The following is a 19,809-nucleotide window of genomic DNA, read 5'->3' as shown; positions in this document are numbered from 1 at the left end:
TGCCTCTGTGTTGGTACGGGGGGCGCTATCGCAGCAGTTAGCGCTACGAACCCGGCGACCCGAGTTCGATTCCCGCTCACGGCCAACACCGGCGGCGATTATCTGAACCGGTACCTGGGCCTCCCCTAGGTCGACTCGGCCTCAAATGAGTACCCGGTGCTGTGTGTAAAACATCGCCACCGGGGAGACAAAGGCGGCCGGGCGTGGTGCTGGCCACCCACCCCCTCGCGTGCTACAGTGCCGGCCTTCATAGGTGCTGCTCGCTAACGGCACTTGCCCCGATGGTCCGTTAAGGCTACGCGGGGGACCTTTGTCTTTGTGTGCGCGTGCTACCGAGTGAGACTGCGGGTCGGTGGTTGTGGCGACGGTCGTCTGTGTGCTGCTGCTGCTGCTGTCCAAGTGAGCGCGCAAACGCCGCCTTTATAACTGGTTTGATGTGCGTGTGTGTGTCTGCGTGTCCGTGTGTGTGTCTGCGTGTGTCCACAATGTCGCGTGTGTCTGTGTCTCTCGGTGTCTCTGTGTCCCTCTGTCCCCATGTGCCTATCCCCGTGTGTCCCCCCCCCACACCCCCGTGTCACCTTGGGGTCTCCCCTGTCCCCGTGTCTCCCTGTCCCCGTGTCCCCCGTGTCTCCGTGTCCCCCTGGCATCTCCCGTGTCCCCGTGTCTCCCCGTGTCCCCCTGGCGTCTCCCCGTGTCTCCCTGTCTCCGTGTCCCCGTGTCTCTCTGTCCCCGTGTCCCCGTGTCCCCCGGGCATCTCCCCTGTCCCTGTGTCTCCCCGTGTCCCCTGGTGTCTCCCCGTGTCCCCTGGTGTCTCCCCGTGTCCCCTGGTGTCTCCCCGTGTCCCCCTGGTGTCTCCTCGTGTCCCTGTCCCCGTGTCCCCCGGGTGTCCCCCGTCTCCCCGTGTCCCCCTGGTGTCTCCCCGTGTCCCTGTCCCCGTGTCCCCCTGGTGTCTCCTCGTGTCCCTGTCCCCGTGTCTCCCTGTCTCCCCTGTCCCCGTGTCCCCCTAGCAGTCGGGCCCGCTGTCTCCGTCCGCCAAGCGCCCTGCTCTGGACGACTCCGTCTGGGGCTCGCCGGGCCCCGCCCCCCCGCCCCCCGGCCCCCACCCCCCGCCGGGGCCCCCACCCCCCGCCCCCCCCCACAACACCCACACGCTGCTGGGCCCAGGCCTCCTGCACTACCAGGGGGCGGGGCCACACGCCACCGCAGCCTTCCTGCAGGGGGGTGAGTGGGAGGGGCACTGTGTGTGTGTGTGTGTAAGTGTGTGTGTAGGTGTGTGTGTAGGTGTGTGTGTGTGTAGGTGTGTGTGTATGTGTGTAAGTGTGTGTAGGTGTGTGTGTGTAAGTGTGTGTGTGTGTGTGTAAGTGTGTGTGTGTAGGTGTGTGTGTGTGTAAGTGTGTGTGTGTAGGTGTGTGTGTGTGTAGGTGTGTGTGTGTGTAGGTGTGTGTGTGTGTAGGTGTGTGTGTGTGTGTGTAAGTGTGTGTGTGTAAGTGTGTGTAGGTGTGTGTGTAGGTGTGTGTGTGTGTGTAGGTGTGTGTAGGTGTGTGTGTGTGTGTGTAAGTGTGTGTGTGTAGGTGTGTGTGGGTGTGTGTAGGTGTGTGTGTGTGTAGGTGTGTGTGTAGGTGTGTGTGTGTAGGTGTGTGTGTGTAGGTGTGTGTAAGTGTGTGTGTGTGTGTAAGTGTGTGTGTAGGTGTGTGTGTGTAAGTGTAGGTGTGTGTGTAGGTGTGTGTGTGTAGGTGTGTGTAGGTGTGTGTGTGTTTGTGTGTAGGTGTGTGTGTAAGTGTGTGTGTGTGTGTAGGTGTGTGTGTGTGTAAGTGTGTGTAGGTGTGTGTGCAAAACAACCTCCTACCTCCTCGCGGTGCCGGACGGGCAACACTGTCGTGGGCAGTGCTGTGGGGGGAAGGCCAATGCCCATTGGCCTCTCCCCTCATGGCGTCTGTGACCACCACAGTGGCTAAACGGGGGCTCTGGACGGGTGCGAGGGGCTGGTAACCCCTCCACCTTCAATTAACCACCACTAAACTACGAATTAAACATAAACCTGTAATTAATAAGCTTGTGCCGGAGGCCCCGGGGGGTCAGGCTTTTATGACGTCTCCTGGCCAAACCCCATTTGGCGGAGCCAGGAGATTGAATTTTAACCCTCGGGGCTCCTCCAGAAACAACGAAAAACCATTGCGGATGGCCACGTGGAATGTTCGAACGCTCACTGCGGAGGAGAGGCTGCCACTCCTCTGTCGGGAGCTGGACCGGTACCGCCTGGATCTCTGTGGCATTCAGGAGGTCCGGTGGACCGGTTCTGGCTCCTGCCACCATGAGGGGTGGACATTCCTCTACTCGGGGCAGGAGACTGCCAAACAACAGGGTGTGGCTCTTCTTCTGAAAAAAAGAATGAAGGGGGCGTGGGAGCGTGGCGGTGAGGTGTGGGAAGCTGTAAGCCCCAGGATACTTTGGGCTCGCCTTCCCATCAACCAGAGGCGAGGAGTGGTGGTCGTGGTTACTTATGCCCCCACCGAAGACGAACATCCGTGGAGGGATGCAGGCAAAGCCGATGAGTCAGACGCTTTCTATGACCTCCTGTCACAGGTGCTGGCTAAAGTGGCCACTCGGGACAGAGTCATCTTGTTGGGTGACTTCAATGCCCGAGTTGGTCATGATGCTGGCACCTGGTCTGGAGTGATTGGAAGGCATGGGCCAGATCAGCTCAATAATAACGGTAGAAGGCTGCTAGATTTTTGTGCAGCCCATGGGCTTGTAATTACCAACACGCTCTTCCGGCATCGGCGCATCCACACAACATCATGGATACATGCCGGGTCCAAGCAAGAACATCTGCTGGACTACATAGTGACGGACCAGCGGATGCGAGCCCATGTCCTTGACACCAGGACCTACCGTGGAGCTGATCTGACCTCTGACCATCGACTAGTCATCTGTAAGATGCGCCTGCCATTCTTCCACTCCGGTGGTGGGTGTACACCCAGGACCCCATTCCAACCAAAAGTGGCCTGGTCTCAGCTAGCTGATGAAAGTTGCAAGCGAGAATTTCATCATTGCTTGCAGCTGGGGTTGGCATCGTCCCCCACTCCACCTGATGTCGAGGGTAAATGGGCGAGGTTTAAGACTGTGACTCATGCAGCTGCAATGGCTGCTTTGGGTACGCGGTCCAGACCTCCCCAGAAACCCTGGCTGACAGAGGAGGTGTTCAGGTTAATTGAGAAAAAGCGACAGGCCCACTCTCATCGCCTACAGCATCCCACGTCGGAGAATGAGGAGGTTTACCGCAGCCTTCGCTCGGAGGTTCGGAGAGCCGTAAGGCGCTGTAAGGATGGGTGGTGGTCGCGGGTTGCCGAGGAGATGGAGTCTGCCTCAGTGGCCCGCGATCACAAATCACTATTTAATTCCATCAAAAAAGTAACCTGCAGCGCCACACCTATTACCATCATTAGAGGAAAAAACGGTGATCCAATCTCTGACCCCCAGGAACAGGTTTGCAGATTTGCTGAGCATTTCTGCGAGGTCCTGGGGGAGGGAAAATCTCTCAGCCAGGAAAACATCATGGCACAAAGTGGGGATAACCCTGCTGAGGCTGCGGTGCCTCAAATATTGGAAGAGGTCACCCCCTGTGAGTGGCTGGCTGAGGTGCCAGCTCTTGAGGAAGTACTGAGGGCGATCCGGAGTCTGAGACCAGGGAAGGCATCGGGCAGAGATGATCTCCCAAGCGAAATGCTGAGGGAGGGTGGCGTTTGTGCACAGACTGCCCTATATGACATCATAACAACAGTCTGGACCACTGGACGGGTTCCGCAGGACTGGAAGGATGCCCTTTAAGAAGGGGGACCGTACCGACTGTAACAACTACAGGGGCATCTCACTCCTCAGTGTGCCGGGTAAGGTCCTGGCAAGGATTATTCAACATCGCCTTGCTAGGCACGCTGAGGAGAGGCTTGCGGAGCCCCAATGCGGTTTCAGGAAAGGGCGGTCCTGCACAGATGCCATATTTTCTGTCCGTCTGCTCCAGCAGAGGTGTAGGGAATTTCAAAAAGACCTACATCTCTGCTTTATTGACCTGGTCAAGGCCTATGATACCATCAGTAGGACTGGGCTCTGGGTTGTTCTTCGTGCTTTCGGAGTCCCTGACCCTCTGCTCACGATCATTAAGGACCTTCATGATGGTGAGCGGGCCCGGGTAAAACTACGTGGCCGGGAGTCGGAGCCTTTCCCTGTACACCTTGGGGTGCGACAGGGATGTCCTCTGGCTCCCACATTATTTAACATCTATTTCGACTGCGTAGTTCGTGAAGCCTTCAAAAGCTGTACCGGGGGAATTACCATTTGGTACAGATATAATGGGAGGCTGATCGACGCCCGGGTGCGATCAAGGGATGGCTCCCTATTGGTCAACCACGTTATGTATGCCGATGATTTGGTAATAGCTGCTCATTCAGAAGAGGAGTTGGAGACGCTGCTGCTGAGACTGGAGTGTGCCACCAAGAGGTGGGGCCTTACCATCAGCCCCACCAAAACTAAGCACCTGCCTGGGTATTTTGTACCATCGGGCACTCCACCCCCACAACTCCCAATCGGTGATGGGGCAGTTGTGGAGAGAGTGGAGAGTTTCCCATACCTGGGCAGTGTGCTTATGACCGGCTCCAGTTTATCAGCAGAGGTCTCACTCCGAATCAGTCGAGCGGCAATATCTTTTCATCGGTTGCGTAACGCTGTGTGGAAGCTACCTGGTCTGTCGCTCCGCACGAAGCTTCAGGTCTTCTCGGCCACGGTCATTCCCTCCCTTCTCTACGCTTGCGAAACGTGGACCCCCCTAGTGGAGCATCTTCGCCGGTTGGAAACATTTAGGCTGGCCTGCCTACGATCCATCCTGGGTTTAACCAGGCTGGATTGTGTGAGGAGCTCACAAGTCCTTGAAAGATCTGGGCAAAGTCCCATCAGTGAGCTCCTCCGGCAGGCAAGGCTGCGTTGGCTGGGTCATGTAGCCCGCATGCCCAGCCACCGCATGCCTAAACAGCTTTTGTTCGGCCGGATCGAGGGGGCTAAACGGGCGCGGCACGGGCTAGAGAAGAGATGGAGTGATGTGGTACAGGAGGACGTGGAGCTGAGTGGACTTGCCGATGACTGGTACCAGCGGTGTCAAGATCGGCCTCAGTGGAGGAGGCTCGTGAAGGACGCTACTGGGCAGTTGGAGGCAGTCGCCCTCCAACAACAACGGAGGGCGGAGGAGCGACGCTCACAACAACGAGCGGAGCGCCGGGTGGCTAAAGCACAGCAAGTTGGCACAGTAGGGGGCACAGGTGGTGGATCAGCCAGTCATCTCGGTCATCTCGGTCAGTCGACCCGTGGCACCTGGGTCTGCCCCGTGACCTCCTGCCAGCGGGCGTTCGACACTTCACGTGGCCTCAGGGTGCACATGGCCTGGCACAAGCGTCGTGGTGACGTCACCGCCACTTAGTGGCGAATGGCGGTTGTTGTTGTGTAGGTGTGTGTGTGTAAGTGTGTGTGTAGGTGTGTGTGTGTGTAGGTGTGTGTGTGTGTGTAGGTGTGTGTGTGTAGGTGTGTGTGTGTAGGTGTGTGTGTGTAGGTGTGTGTAAGTGTGTGTGTGTGTGTAGGTGTGTGTGTGTGTGTAAGTGTGTAGGTGTGTGTGTGTAGGTGTGTGTGTGTGTGTGTAGGTGTGTGTAAGGGTGTGTGTGTGTAGGTGTGTGTGTGTAGGTGTGTGTAAGGGTGTGTGTGTGTAGGTGTGTGTGTGTAGGTGTGTGTGTGTAGGTGTGTGCGTGTGTAATTGTGTGTAGGTGTGTGTGTAGGTGTGTGTGTGTGTGTAGGTGTGTGTGTGTGTAGGTGTGTGTGTGTGTGTAGGTGTGTGTGTGTGTAGGTGTGTGTGTGTGTAAGTGTGTGTGCAGGTGTGTGTAGGTGTGTGTGTAGGTGTGTGTGTGTGTGTAGGTGTGTGTAGGTGTGTGTGTGTAGGTGTGTGTGTGTGTGTAAGTGTGTGTGTAAGTGTGTGTGTGTAGGTGTGTGTGTGTGTAGGTGTTAGTGTGGAGGTGTAAGTCTCCTCAGTGTGTCGGGAAAGGTCCTGGCAAGGATTATTCAACATCGCCTTGCTAGGCACGCTGAGGAGAGGCTTGCGGAGCCTCAATGCGGTTTCAGGAAAGGGCGGTCCTGCACAGATGCCATATTTTCTGTCCGTCTGCTACAGCAGAGGTGTAGGGAATTTCAACAAGACCTACATCTTTGCATAATTGACCTGGTCAAGGCCGATAATACCATCTGTCGGCCTGGGCTCTGGATTGTTCTTCGTGCTTTTGGAGTCCCTGACCCTCTGCTAACGATCATTAAGGACCTTCATGATGGTGAGCGGGCCCGGGTAAAACTACGTGGCCGGGAGTCAGAGCCATTCCCTGTACACCTTGGGGTGCGACAGGGATGTCCGCTGGCTCCCACATTATTTGACCACGTCGTTTGTGAAGCCTTCAATTGCTGTACCGGGGGAATTTCCATTTGGTACAGATATAATGGAAGGCTGATCGATGCCCGGGTGCTCCCTATTGGTCAACCACGTTATGTATGCTGATGATTTGGTAATTGCTGCTCATTCAGAGGAGGAGTTGGAGATGCTGAAACTGGAGTGTGCCACTAAGAGGTGGGGCCTTACCATCAGCCCCACCAAAACTAAGCACCTGCCTGGGTATATTGTACCATTAGACACTCCACCCCCACAACTCCCAATCGGTGATGGGGCAGTTGTGGCGAGAGTGGAGAGTTTCCCATACCTGGGCAGTGTGCTCATGACCGGCTCCGGTTTGGCAGCGGAGGTCTCACTCCGAATCAGTCGAGCGGCAATATCTTTTCATCGGTTGCGTAACGCTGTGTGGAAGCTGCCTGGTCTGTTGCTCCGCACGAAGCTTCAGGTCTTCTCGGCCACAGTCATTCCCTCCCTTCTCTACACTTGCGAAACGTGGAGCCCCCTAATGGAGCATCTTCGCCGGTTAGAAACATTTAGGCTGGCCTGCCTACGATCCATCCTGGGTTTAACCAGGCTGAATTGTGTGAGGAGCTCACAAATCCTTGAAAGATCTGGGCAAAGTCCCATCGGTGAGCTCCTATGGCAGGCAAGGCTGCATTTGCTGGGTCATGTAGCCTGCATGCCCAGCCACCACATGCCTAAACTGCTTTTGTTTGACCGGATCGAGGGGGCTAAACGGGCGCAGCACGGGCTAGAGAAGAGATGGAGTGATGTGGTACAGGAGGACGTGGAGCTGAGTGGACTTGCCGATGACTGGTACCAGCGGTGTCAAGATCGGCCTCAGTGGAGGAGGCTCGTGAAGGACGCTACTGGGCAGTTGGAGGCAGTCGCCCTCCAACAACAACGGAGGGCGGAGGAGCGACGCTCACAACAACGAGCGGAGCGCCGGGTGGCTAAAGCACAGCAAGTTGGCACAGTAGGGGGCACAGGTGGTGGATCAGCCAGTCATCTCGGTCATCTCGGTCAGTCGACCCGTGGCACCTGGGTCTGCCCCGTGACCTCCTTCCTGCCAGCGGGCGTTCGACACTTCACGTGGCCTCAGGGTGCACATGGCCTGGCACAAGCGTCGTGGTGACGTCACCGCCACTTAGTGGCGAATGGCGGTTGTTGTTGTTGTTGTGTAGGTGTGTGTGTGTGTAAGTGTGTGTGTAGGTGTGTGTGTGTGTAGGTGTGTGTGTGTGTAGGTGTGTGTGTGTGTGTAGGTGTGTGTGTGTGTGTAGGTGTGTGTGTGTAGGTGTGTGTGTGTAGGTGTGTAGGTGTGTGTAAGTGTGTGTGTGTGTAGGTGTGTGTGTGTGTGTAAGTGTGTAGGTGTGTGTGTGTAGGTGTGTGTGTGTGTGTGTGTAGGTGTGTGTAAGGGTGTGTGTGTGTAGGTGTGTGTGTGTAGGTGTGTGTAAGGGTGTGTGTGTGTAGGTGTGTGTGTGTAGGTGTGTGTGTGTAGGTGTGTGCGTGTGTAATTGTGTGTAGGTGTGTGTGTAGGTGTGTGTCTAAGTGTGTGTGTGTGTGTAGGTGTGTGTGTGTGTAGGTGTGTGTGTGTGTGTAGGTGTGTGTGTGTGTAGGTGTGTGTGTGTGTAAGTGTGTGTGCAGGTGTGTGTAGGTGTGTGTGTAGGTGTGTGTGTGTGTGTAGGTGTGTGTAGGTGTGTGTGTGTAGGTGTGTGTGTGTGTGTGTAAGTGTGTGTAAGTGTGTGTGTGTAGGTGTGTGTGTGTGTAGGTGTTAGTGTGGAGGTGTAAGTCTCCTCAGTGTGTCGGGAAAGGTCCTGGCAAGGATTATTCAACATCGCCTTGCTAGGCACGCTGAGGAGAGGCTTGCGGAGCCTCAATGCGGTTTCAGGAAAGGGCGGTCCTGCACAGATGCCATATTTTCTGTCCGTCTGCTACAGCAGAGGTGTAGGGAATTTCAACAAGACCTACATCTTTGCATAATTGACCTGGTCAAGGCCGATAATACCATCTGTCGGCCTGGGCTCTGGATTGTTCTTCGTGCTTTTGGAGTCCCTGACCCTCTGCTAACGATCATTAAGGACCTTCATGATGGTGAGCGGGCCCGGGTAAAACTACGTGGCCGGGAGTCAGAGCCATTCCCTGTACACCTTGGGGTGCGACAGGGATGTCCGCTGGCTCCCACATTATTTGACCACGTCGTTTGTGAAGCCTTCAATTGCTGTACCGGGGGAATTTCCATTTGGTACAGATATAATGGAAGGCTGATCGATGCCCGGGTGCTCCCTATTGGTCAACCACGTTATGTATGCTGATGATTTGGTAATTGCTGCTCATTCAGAGGAGGAGTTGGAGATGCTGCTGCTGAAACTGGAGTGTGCCACTAAGAGGTGGGGCCTTACCATCAGCCCCACCAAAACTAAGCACCTGCCTGGGTATATTGTACCATCAGACACTCCACCCCCACAACTCCCAATCGGTGATGGGGCAGTTGTGGCGAGAGTGGAGAGTTTCCCATACCTGGGCAGTGTGCTCATGACCGGCTCCGGTTTGGCAGCGGAGGTCTCACTCCGAATCAGTCGAGCGGCAATATCTTTTCATCGGTTGCGTAACGCTGTGTGGAAGCTGCCTGGTCTGTCGCTCCGCACGAAGCTTCAGGTCTTCTCGGCCACAGTCATTCCCTCCCTTCTCTACACTTGCGAAACGTGGACCCCCCTAATGGAGCATCTTCGCCGGTTAGAAACATTTAGGCTGGCCTGCCTACGATCCATCCTGGGTTTAACCAGGCTGAATTGTGTGAGGAGCTCACAAATCCTTGAAAGATCTGGGCAAAGTCCCATCGGTGAGCTCCTATGGCAGGCAAGGCTGCATTTGCTGGGTCATGTAGCCCGCATGCCCAGCCACCACATGCCTAAACTGCTTTTGTTTGACCGGATCGAGGGGGCTAAACGGGCGCAGCACGGGCTAGAGAAGAGATGGAGTGATGTGGTACAGGAGGACGTGGAGCTGAGTGGACTTGCCGATGACTGGTACCAGCGGTGTCAAGATCGGCCTCAGTGGAGGAGGCTCGTGAAGGACGCTATTGGGCAGTTGGAGGCAGTCGCCCTCCAACAACAACGGAGGGCGGAGGAGCGATGCTCACAATAACGAGCGGAGCGCCGGGTGGCTAAAGCACAGCAAGTTGGCACAGTAGGGGGCACAGGTGGTGCATCAGCCAGTCATCTCGGTCATCTCGGTCAGTCGACCCGTGGCACCTGGGTCTGCCCCGTGACCTCCTGCCAGCGGGCGTTCGACACTTCACGTGGCCTCAAGTTGCACATGGCCTGGCACAAGCGTCGTGATGACGTCACCGCCACTTGGTGGCGAATGGCGGTTGTTGTTGTTGTGTGTGTAGGGGTTTTGTGTGTGTGTGTAGGGGATTCTGTGTGTGTGCGTCGAGGTTTTGTGTGTGTGTGTAGGGGGTTCTGTGTGTATGTGTGTAGGGGTCTGTTTGTCTAGGGAGGGGGCTATAGCGTCTTTGTGTATGGGGGGAGAGGTGTAGGGGGGTGTCTGTTCCCCACACCTCAGAGGCAAACCAGTGCTAACAGGACTCATCTGCATAAATGCAAATTAGTTTGGCCGTGACAGATGCCACCACGTGGCTTCCTCATTGCCACGCACACACACGCACACACACGCACACACGCACTCACACGCACGCACACGCACTCACACGCGCACACACACACACGTGCACACACGCGCGCACACACGTACTCACATGCACGCACACGCACTCACACACGCACATGCACACACACGTACACACACAAACACGTTCACGCACACACACAAACGCACACACGCACATGAATGCAAGCACACGCACGAACGCGCACACACACGAATGTGCGCACACACACACACACACATGGACACACACAACAAAGATTCCCCATATAGCCTTCAACAAACTGTTGGGGCAAGTGCTGTTAGGGAACACCTATGAAGGCCGCCACGACACACGACTGGGTGGGTGGCCAGCACCACGCCCAGCCAGTAGCGATGTTTACTAAACACCGCACCAGGTGTACTCATTTGAGGCCAAGTCGACGTAGGGGCGGCCCGGAACCGGTTCAGAAAATGCGTGTGCACAGGAAATCCTCGCAAGGGACCTTCACGGCGTGTCCATGATTGTTCTTCCTTGTCTCTTCCCCCGACCGGCAGTTCCCATGATGCCCGGCACGGTCGTCACGGCGACGAACCCCGGCCTGCAGTTCGTCACTTCGGCCGCATCTGCCGGGCAGGTGTGACACGCGCACGCACGCACAGACACACGCGCAGACACGCACGCACAGACACGCACGCACAGACACACGCGCAGACATGCACGCACAGACACGCACGCACAGTCACGCACGCACAGACACGCACGCGCAGACACGCACGCACAGACACGCACGCACAGACACGCACGCACAGACACGCACGCACAGACACGCACAGACACGCACAGACACGCACGCACAGACACGCACGCACAGACACGCACGCACAGACACGCACAGACACGCACAGACACGCACGCACAGACACGCACGCACAGACACGCACGCACAGACACGCACGCACAGACACGCACGCACGCACAGACACGCACGCACAGACACGCACGCACAGTCACGCACGCACAGACACGCACGCACAGACACGCACGCACAGACACGCACGCACAGACACGCACGCACAGACACGCACGCACAGACACGCACGCACAGACACGCACGCACAGACACGCACGCACAGACACGCATGCACAGACACGCACGCAGACACGCACGCACAGACACGCACGCACAGACACGCACGCACGCACAGACATGCACAGACACGCACGCACAGACACGCACGCACAGACACGCACGCACACACAGACACGCACGCACAGACACGCACGCACGCACAGACACACACGCACAGACACGCACGCACGCACAGACACGCACAGACACGCACGCACAGACACGCACGCGCAGACACACATGGGCAGTGTTAGTCTATGGGTAGTGTTGGTCTATGGGCAGTGTTGAGTCTATGGGCAGTGTTAGTCTATGGGCAGTGTTAGTCTATGGGCAGTGTTAGTCTATGGGCAGTGTTGAGTCTATGGGTAGTGTTGGTCTATGGGCAGTGTTGAGTCTATGGGCAGTGTTGAGTCTATGGGCAGTGTTGAGTCTATGGGCAGTGTTAGTCTATGGGCAGTGTTGGTCTATGGGCAGTGTTGAGTCTATGGGCAGTGTTAGTCTATGGGCAGTGTTAGTCTATGGGCAGTGTTAGTCTATGGGCAGTGTTGAGTCTATGGGTAGTGTTGGTCTATGGGCAGTGTTGAGTCTATGGGCAGTGTTGAGTCTATGGGCAGTGTTGGTCTATGGGCAGTGTTAGTCTATGGGCAGTGTTGAGTCTATGTGCAGTGTTGGTCTATGGGCAGTGTTTAGTCTATGGGCAGTGTTAGTCTATGGGCAGTGTTGAGTCTATGGGCAGTGTTGGTCTATGGGCAGTGTTGGTCTATGGGCAGTGTTGGTCTATGGGCAGTGTTGAGTCTATGGGCAGTGTTGGTCTATGGGCAGTGTTGAGTCTATGGGCAGTGTTGAGTCTATGGGCAGTGTTAGTCTATGGGCAGTGTTAGTCTATGGGCAGTGTTGAGTCTATGGATAGTGTTGGTCTATGGGCAGTGTTGAGTCTATGGGCAGTGTTGAGTCTATGGGCAGTGTTGAGTCTATGGGCAGTGTTAGTCTATGGGCAGTGTTGGTCTATGGGCAGTGTTGAGTCTATGGGCAGTGTTAGTCTATGGGCAGTGTTAGTCTATGGGCAGTGTTAGTCTATGGGCAGTGTTGAGTCTATGGGTAGTGTTGGTCTATGGGCAGTGTTGAGTCTATGGGCAGTGTTGAGTCTATGGGCAGTGTTGGTCTATGGGCAGTGTTAGTCTATGGGCAGTGTTGAGTCTATGGGCAGTGTTGGTCTATGGGCAGTGTTTAGTCTATGGGCAGTGTTAGTCTATGGGCAGTGTTGAGTCTATGGGCAGTGTTGGTCTATGGGCAGTGTTGAGTCTATGGGCAGTGTTGAGTCTATGGGCAGTGTTAGTCTATGGGCAGTGTTAGTCTATGGGCAGTGTTGAGTCTATGGGCAGTGTTAGTCTATGGGCAGTGTTAGTCTATGGGCAGTGTTAGTCTATGGGCAGTGTTAGTCTATGGGCAGTGTTAGTCTATGGGTAGTGTTGAGTCTATGGGCAGTGTTGAGTCTATGGGCAGTGTTAGTCTATGGGCAGTGTTAGTCTATGGGCAGTGTTAGTCTATGGGCAGTGTTGAGTCTATGGGCAGTGTTAGTCTCTATGGGCAGTGGGAGTCTATGGGCAGTGTAAGTCTATGGGCAGCATTAGTCTATGGGCAGTGTTAGTCTATGGGCAGTGTTGAGTCTATGGGCAGTGTTAGTCTATGGGCAGTGTTAGTCTATGGGCAGTGTTAGTCTATGGGCAGTGTTGGTCTATGGGCAGTGTTAGTCTATGGGCAGTGTTAGTCTATGGGCAGTGTTAGTCTATGGGCAGTGTGTTAGTCTATGGGCAGTGTGAGTCTATGGGCAGTGTAAGTCTATGGGCAGCATTAGTCTATGGGCAGCGTTAGTCTATGGGCAGCGTTAGTCTATGGGCAGTGTTGAGTCTATGGGCAGTGTTGAGTCTATGGGCAGTGTTAGTCTATGGGCAGTGTTAGTCTATGGGCAGTGTTGAGTCTATGGGCAGTGTTAGTCTATGGGCAGTGTTAGTCTATGGGCAGTGTTAGTCTATGGGCAGTGTGTTAGTCTATGGGCAGTGTTGAGTCTATGGGCAGTGTTGAGTCTATGGGCAGTGTTGAGTCTATGGGCAGTGTTAGTCTATGGGCAGTGTTAGTCTATGGGCAGTGTTGAGTCTATGGGCAGTGTTAGTCTATGGGCAGTGTTAGTCTATGGGCAGTGTTAGTCTATGGGCAGTGTGTTAGTCTATGGGCAGTGTTGAGTCTATGGGCAGTGTTGAGTCTATAGGCAGTGTTAGTCTATGGGCAGTGTTAGTCTATGGGCAGTGTTAGTCTATGGGCAGTGTTGAGTCTATGGGCAGTGTTAGTCTATGGGCAGTGTTAGTCTATGGGCAGTGTTAGTCTATGGGCAGTGTTGGTCTATGGGCAGTGTTGAGTCTATGGGCAGTGTTAGTATATGGGAAGTGTTGGTCTATGGGCAGTGTTGAGTCTATGGGCAGTGCTGAGTCTATGGGCAGTGTTGAGTCTATGGGCAGTGTTGAGTCTTTGGGCAGTGTTGAGTCTATGGGCAGTGTTGGTCTATGGGCAGTGTTGGTCTATGGGCAGTGTTGAGTCTATGGGCAGTGTTGGTCTATGGGCAGTGTTGAGTCTATGGGCAGTGTTAGTCTATGGGCAGTGTTAGTCTATGGGCAGTGTTGGTCTATGGGCAGTGTGAGTCTATGGGCAGTGTGAGTCTATGGGCAGTGTTGGTCTATGGGCAGTGTTGAGTCTATGGGCAGTGTTGGTCTATGGGCAGTGTTGGTCCGCAAGTTTGAAATGGACGTAAAGCACAACTGACATCTGAAGGTGGTACGATGGGAACATCACAGCCAGTTATGGCTTAGTTGATAACGTCCTTCCAATGATTGCTCAGTTTGTACCCATCATTGTGTCTGTGTCTATATATATGGATGGCTTCATGAACGAATCTTTGTTGATAGCCAGTGGGTTGGCAAAGTACCATCGTCTTAGAGACATCAATTTCGCGTGAGCCCACCGCATTAAAACAATGATCGGCCACGGCCGAGGTATTGGTCCTACCGTGTTTCAGATCTGCCGTCGCGAAAGCTTCAAGTCAAGATTTGATTCTGAGCTAAACTTTCTCCGTTTTATTTGAACCAGGTAAGGCCCACCAAGCTAAATAAACTAGTTCTAGATTTGAAGCTTTCGTGACTGCAAGGATTCATACTCTTAGGTTTTTCGGTAAAGTCACGTGCGTAGAAAATGAAATTAAAATTCATAAAAGTAAAATAATAAAAATCACGACGTTTCGGAGGCAACACAAGTCTCCGTCATCAGGTGGGACCGTCACAGCCAGATTTGCTGTATCAAGTGAGGCAGGGATTCCAAGATGCAAGTTCTTAAATACAAGTGGAATCCCTGCCTCACTTGATACAGCAAATCTGGCTGTGACGGTCCCACCTGATGACGGAGACTTGTGTTGCCTCCGAAACGTCGTGATTTATAAATCCTTTATATTAAGTTCACTTGCTTGCTTGCGCGCTTACGACCGTGCAAATCTTTCGGTCGTTTTTTAACCCACTTCCTGTGATCCAATCGAGCTGACATTTTGCACACAGACTCGTTGTGCGTCACAATTTATTTTCGTGAAAATTTTTTCCCATAACTTTACACTTTTTAGGAAAAAAATAATTACATTTAATTACCAATTGCTTAATGGTGGCAGGCAATCATCTGACCCATAGGTGGCAGCCATCTCAAGCCAGAGGACGAGAGGACTCTAGCCGCCACGCATATAAAGGATTTATAGTGAAAAACTTTGTTTTTACGGGTTAATTTTTTATTATTTTACTTTTATTCATTTTCATTTCATTTTTTAGCTACGTGACGGCACCGAAAAAACGAAGAGTATAAAGAAACCAGTTTTCATCGATGATTTAAAAGCGCATCACAGCTCCCAGTAGCTTCCAAATATCAGAAGCAAAGAGCGTTCCAGACGGCCGCAGACGCAGCGCGTCTGAACCCGCCGCACGACGACGCGGTGATTCGTAGCGCAGTGCAGCGCTAACCACTCCACCACCGCTCCCCCACACACAAAGACAAAGACCCCCGTATAGCCTGTCACAGACTGTCGGGGCCAAGTGCTGTTAGCGAGTAGCAGCAGCGCCAATGAAGGCTAACTGTGGCACACGAGGGGGTGGGTGGGTGGCCAGCACCACGCCCGGCCGCCTTTGTCTCCCCGGGGGCGATGTTTACCACACCACCGCGCCAGGTACACTCATTTCAGGGCTGAGGTACGTGGTGGTCACGTGACACGCGCGTGCACGCGAGCCGTGCCTCCAGCGGCGCCACCCGCCCTCTGCGCGCGTTCCGCTGAAACCTCTTGTGTCGGTGGTCTGGGCAAGGCTGAGAGCGGCCGTTGACGCACAAGAGCCGTGACCACCTCCGTTTGCTTGCCTTTTGTCTCCCAAAGATCCTCCTGAAATGACGCTGAGCGAGGAGGCGAAACTTCTCTCCGGCCAGTGGGTGGCGGGCACGGTGGGGGGGGGGGTGGAGAACGACCCAGAAGCTGGGGGGGGGGGGGGGCGGCAGTGGGGGAGGGGCCGGGGGGGGGGTGGCGGCCACGGAACGGAACTTCCTCCACCATCAACTCGCCCTCCTAGCCCTCCCCCCCACACTCCTCACTCCTCACCAATCCCCCCCCCCTCCTCCCCCCCTTCCTCCCCCCCCCCCCTTGGAGGCAGCAGCAGCAGCAGCGACTCCCCCGGCCGGCCTCAAGGCGACAACGGTGCGAAGATTTTCCGCGGGAAGAGTTTGCGAGGACGGTGAAGGAAGGAAGGAAGGAGGGAGGAGGGGAGGGAGGGAGGGAGGAGGAAAGGCCGGGAGACGTGGATGAAGTTTAGCGAGGCTCCCGCTTACCCCCCGCCCCTCTCCTCCCCCCCCCCCCCAGCACTCAGACCGTCTGCCTCGGGGGCGGACTTTAAAGACCCCCCCCGGTGACGCCGTTTCGCGAGGAGACGGCGCCGCAGTCCAAATGTAAAAAAACTAAAAAAAAAAAAATTCCGCCGGATAAATTAAGAGTTTTAGAGAGAGAGAGAGCGGAAACGCGTTAATATAAGTTAGGAAGCGGTGCGGTGTTCATCTTCGTCATCCGTGGAAATTCCACGTTATTACGTCGGGGCCCAGTATGTCCGTGCGACGACGACGACGGCGGTGACGATGATGATGTCTGAGATGAGCTGATTTGACCCCCAACGACCCCCCACCTCGAACTCGTGACCCTTCAGGACCGGCGTTCGGTGGACCTCGCGTCGTCACGGTAACCGACTCCAGCTGGGGGGTTGGAGGGTGCGGAGTGTGCGGAGTGGGGGGGCATTGAGGCTGCGGTGACGTGGAAAGACGCCGGTCAGAGAATCGTCAGTGCGCCTTTCTCGTCGGCGCGTCGCGAGAGGCAAGGCTCCGTTAGCCCGCGGCTCGCTCGCTCGCTCGCTCCGGATCCACGCGGATTTTGAACCAGAATGGAACAGCTTCCCCCTTCCCAGCTGTGCCAGACGGCAGGGGGTGACATCATCCACAGCAGCCGTAGCATCATCAGCAGCAGCAGCAGCATCATCATCGTCATCAGCAGCAGCAGCGGCGTCATCATCAGCAACAGCATCATCAGCAGCACCATCGTCATCAGCAGCATCATCAGCAGCAGCATCGTCATCAGCAGCAGCATCATTAGCAGCATCGTCATCAGCAGCAGCATCATTAGCAGCATGAGCAGCAGCAGCATCAGCATCATTAGCAGCGGCATCAGCAGCAGTAGCAGCAACTGCACCATCAGCATCACCATCATCAGCAGCAGCATCGTCATCAGCAGCAGCATCATCAGCAGCAGCAACAGCCAACAGGAAGGCGTCACTAACCAAAATGGGCGGCAAGTTGAATTGTGGGCGAAAAAAAAAAATGTTTGAGCCGTTCGTCCGTTTTTGTTTCCTTTCAAAAATGAATTTTAACCTTCAGTTTTAGTTTTTCTTAAATGTGCCCCCCGACGGCCAGGCGTGAACGTATATATATATTTTAAACGTTTTCAAAGTCGAACGACAACTATAATTATTGTTGTCGCCGTCGTCTTAGTATCGTTGAGTAGTGTGCGTGTAGTCGAATGACTGTCTTTAAGAAATCCCGGCCGCCCCTCTTTTAAAACGCAGGGGCTGGCGAGAGGGGTTTGGGGGGCCGTGGCAGACGGGGCTGTGGGGGCTCAGGGGGGGGGGGGTAGGGGCAGTACGCCTCTACGTGTCCAGGTTTCCCGTGCGTGGGGGGGGGGGGGGGCTGTGCATGGGGCGGTTTAGCGGCGATCGCGATGACGACGATGGATACGTCCGAAAATGTTTGCGCCTCCGAATTATTTAATCTTTTTATTTTTTATCAGCTGCATTACAGCGGCACGGGGCATCTGGCGGAGGGCGCGAGGTTTGAGCCGCGAACTCGGAACGCCTTGCAGGGGGGGGGGGGGGGGGCCCTGGGCGAACGGCGGACGTCGTAGTTGGAAACACGTTGTTCGTGCGGGTCGCTCACCCGGGAACGACCCCTGACCCCCCGACCCCTGACCCCCTGACCCCCCGGCCCGCAGCTTCTCTCCGCCACTGGGGTTTTGGCGCGACCGCGACGCCGCTTGAGAGTTGCCGGGTCCTGCCCGGTGTTAGCTTCCTCCTTGGGTGGCGGGGCACGATGGCGGTGGTGGTGGTGGTGGCGGTGGTGGCGGTGGTGGCGGTGGTGGTGGCGGTGGTGGTGGCGGTGGTGGTGGTGGTGGTGGCGAGGTGTTAGCTACATCGAGTTCAATCCTGCTGCTGCTATAAATTTCCAACGTGATGACGATGACGATGAGCCACTTCATTGAGCTGTCATTTGTGAGGTCGCTTCACGAGTTCAAATGAACAGACTTTGTTGAGTTGAAGTGAATGTTGCCGAGCGATGGGTTCTCACCGCGTCACCTGGGGTCCGCCGCCTCTACCACCGCCGCCCCAGCCCCTGGGCGCGTGTCGTGTTGCCAGCAGCGTGCAGGTCAACACGATGCCGGTACCAGATCTTGGTACAGCGATACCGACTCCATTAACCGACCCCACAAACCGATCCCACTAACCGACCCCATTAACCGACCCCGCAAAACGACCCCGCAAAACGACCCCACAAACCGACCCCACAAACCGACCCCACAAACCGACCCCAACAAACCGACCCCCATTAACCGACCCCACAAACCGACCCCGCAAAACGACCCCATTAACCGACCCCACAAACCGAATCCCACAAACCGACCCCATTAACCGACCCCACAAACCGACCCCCATTAACCGACCCCACAAACCGTTCCCATTAACCGACCCCACAAACTGACCCCACAAACTGACCCCACAAACCGGCCCCCATTAACAGACCCCACAAACCGACCCCACAAACCGACCCCCATTAACCGACCCCACAAACCGACCCCCATTAACCGACCCCACAAACCGTTCCCATTAACCGACCCCACAAACTGACCCCACAAACTGACCCCACAAACCGGCCCCCATTAACAGACCCCACAAACCGACCCCACAAACCGACCCCCATTAACCGACCCCAACAAACCGACCTCACAAACTGACCCCCATTAACCGACCCCACAAACCGACCCCACAAACCGACCCCCATTAACCGACCCCAACAAACCGACCCCACAAACCGACCCCCGCGGGAGGCCCTCGCCTCCTGATCTCAGCCTGACACCAATCGACTCGCACCCCCAACCCTGCCCCAAACTGTGAACCTATCCTGCTCACGGACTCACACTTATTACCCTTAACCCCTATCCAATCACCCTCGTCCTAACCTATAACCCTAATCCTAACCCCAGCCCTATATTGCGAACTCTCCCACTAACCGCCAAAACCCAGCCCTGGTCCTAAATAACTCCCTCCTCCACCCGCCCGCCCGCCCCGGACTCCCCCCCCCCCCATCCCCCCCCCGTTGATGAGCTCGCGTCTCTTCAACCCAGTGCAGCGAGGGGCCGGTGGCGGGAGCCAAACTGCCTGAAGCCAATTCTTGTCCTGTGGACAATCTCCAGCCATAGTGTGTATGTACGCATGTGTGCGTGCGTGCGGTGCGTGCGTGCGGTACGTGCGGTGCGTGCGTGCGGTGCGTGCGGTGCGTGCGTGCGTGCGTGCGGTACGTGCGGTGCGTGTGTGCGTGTGTGCGTGCGGTGCGTGCGTGCGTGTGTGCGTGTGTGCGTGCGTGCGTGTGTGCGTGCGTGTGTGCGTGCGTGCGTGCGTGTGTGCGTGCGTGCGTGCGTGCGGTGCGTGCGGTGCGTGCGGTGCGTGCGTGCGGTACGTGCGGTGCGTGTGTGCGTGCGTGCGTGCGTGCGTGCGTGCGTGCGTGTGTGCATGTGTGCGTGCGTGGGGTGCGTGCGGTGCGTGCGTGCGGTGCGTGCGGTGCGTGCGTGCGGTACGTGTGGTGCGTGCGGTGCGTGCGTGCGGTGCGTGCGGGCGGTACGTCTCGACCTGCAAAGCGCGCACTAAACGCGCACGCACCGCGCGGCGATGTGTTCACGCGCGGTAC

The 19,809-nt window shown here is 55.8% G+C and overlaps 1 protein-coding gene across 5 annotated transcripts in view; it reads left to right on the top strand.

Annotated features, from left to right (window-relative positions):
- Window positions 1–15,785, top strand: part of LOC144950158 (muscleblind-like protein 2) — a 96,844-nt gene extending 81,059 nt beyond the window's left edge. For 3 of the 5 annotated variants that reach the window (XM_078880222.1, XM_078880224.1, XM_078880221.1), the window contains 3 exons: window positions 1,008–1,221; window positions 10,673–10,752; window positions 15,698–15,785. In XM_078880222.1, coding sequence (XP_078736348.1) covers window positions 1,008–1,221; window positions 10,673–10,752; window positions 15,698–15,712 — 309 coding nt within the window. In that variant the 3' untranslated portion in view covers window positions 15,713–15,785. The remainder of the gene's footprint in view (window positions 1–1,007; window positions 1,222–10,672; window positions 10,753–15,697) is intronic. The other 2 variants (XM_078880225.1, XM_078880223.1) reach the window with 1 other exon arrangement.
- The last annotated feature ends 4,024 nt before the right edge of the window (window positions 15,786–19,809 follow it).

The sequence above is a fragment of the Lampetra fluviatilis genome, chromosome 56, assembly GCF_964198595.1.
Source record: "Lampetra fluviatilis chromosome 56, kcLamFluv1.1, whole genome shotgun sequence".
Taxonomy (NCBI): Eukaryota; Metazoa; Chordata; class Hyperoartia; order Petromyzontiformes; family Petromyzontidae; genus Lampetra; species Lampetra fluviatilis.
The sequence above is the reverse complement of the archived record's forward strand: the minus strand, read 5'-3'. Positions and strand labels throughout refer to the sequence as shown.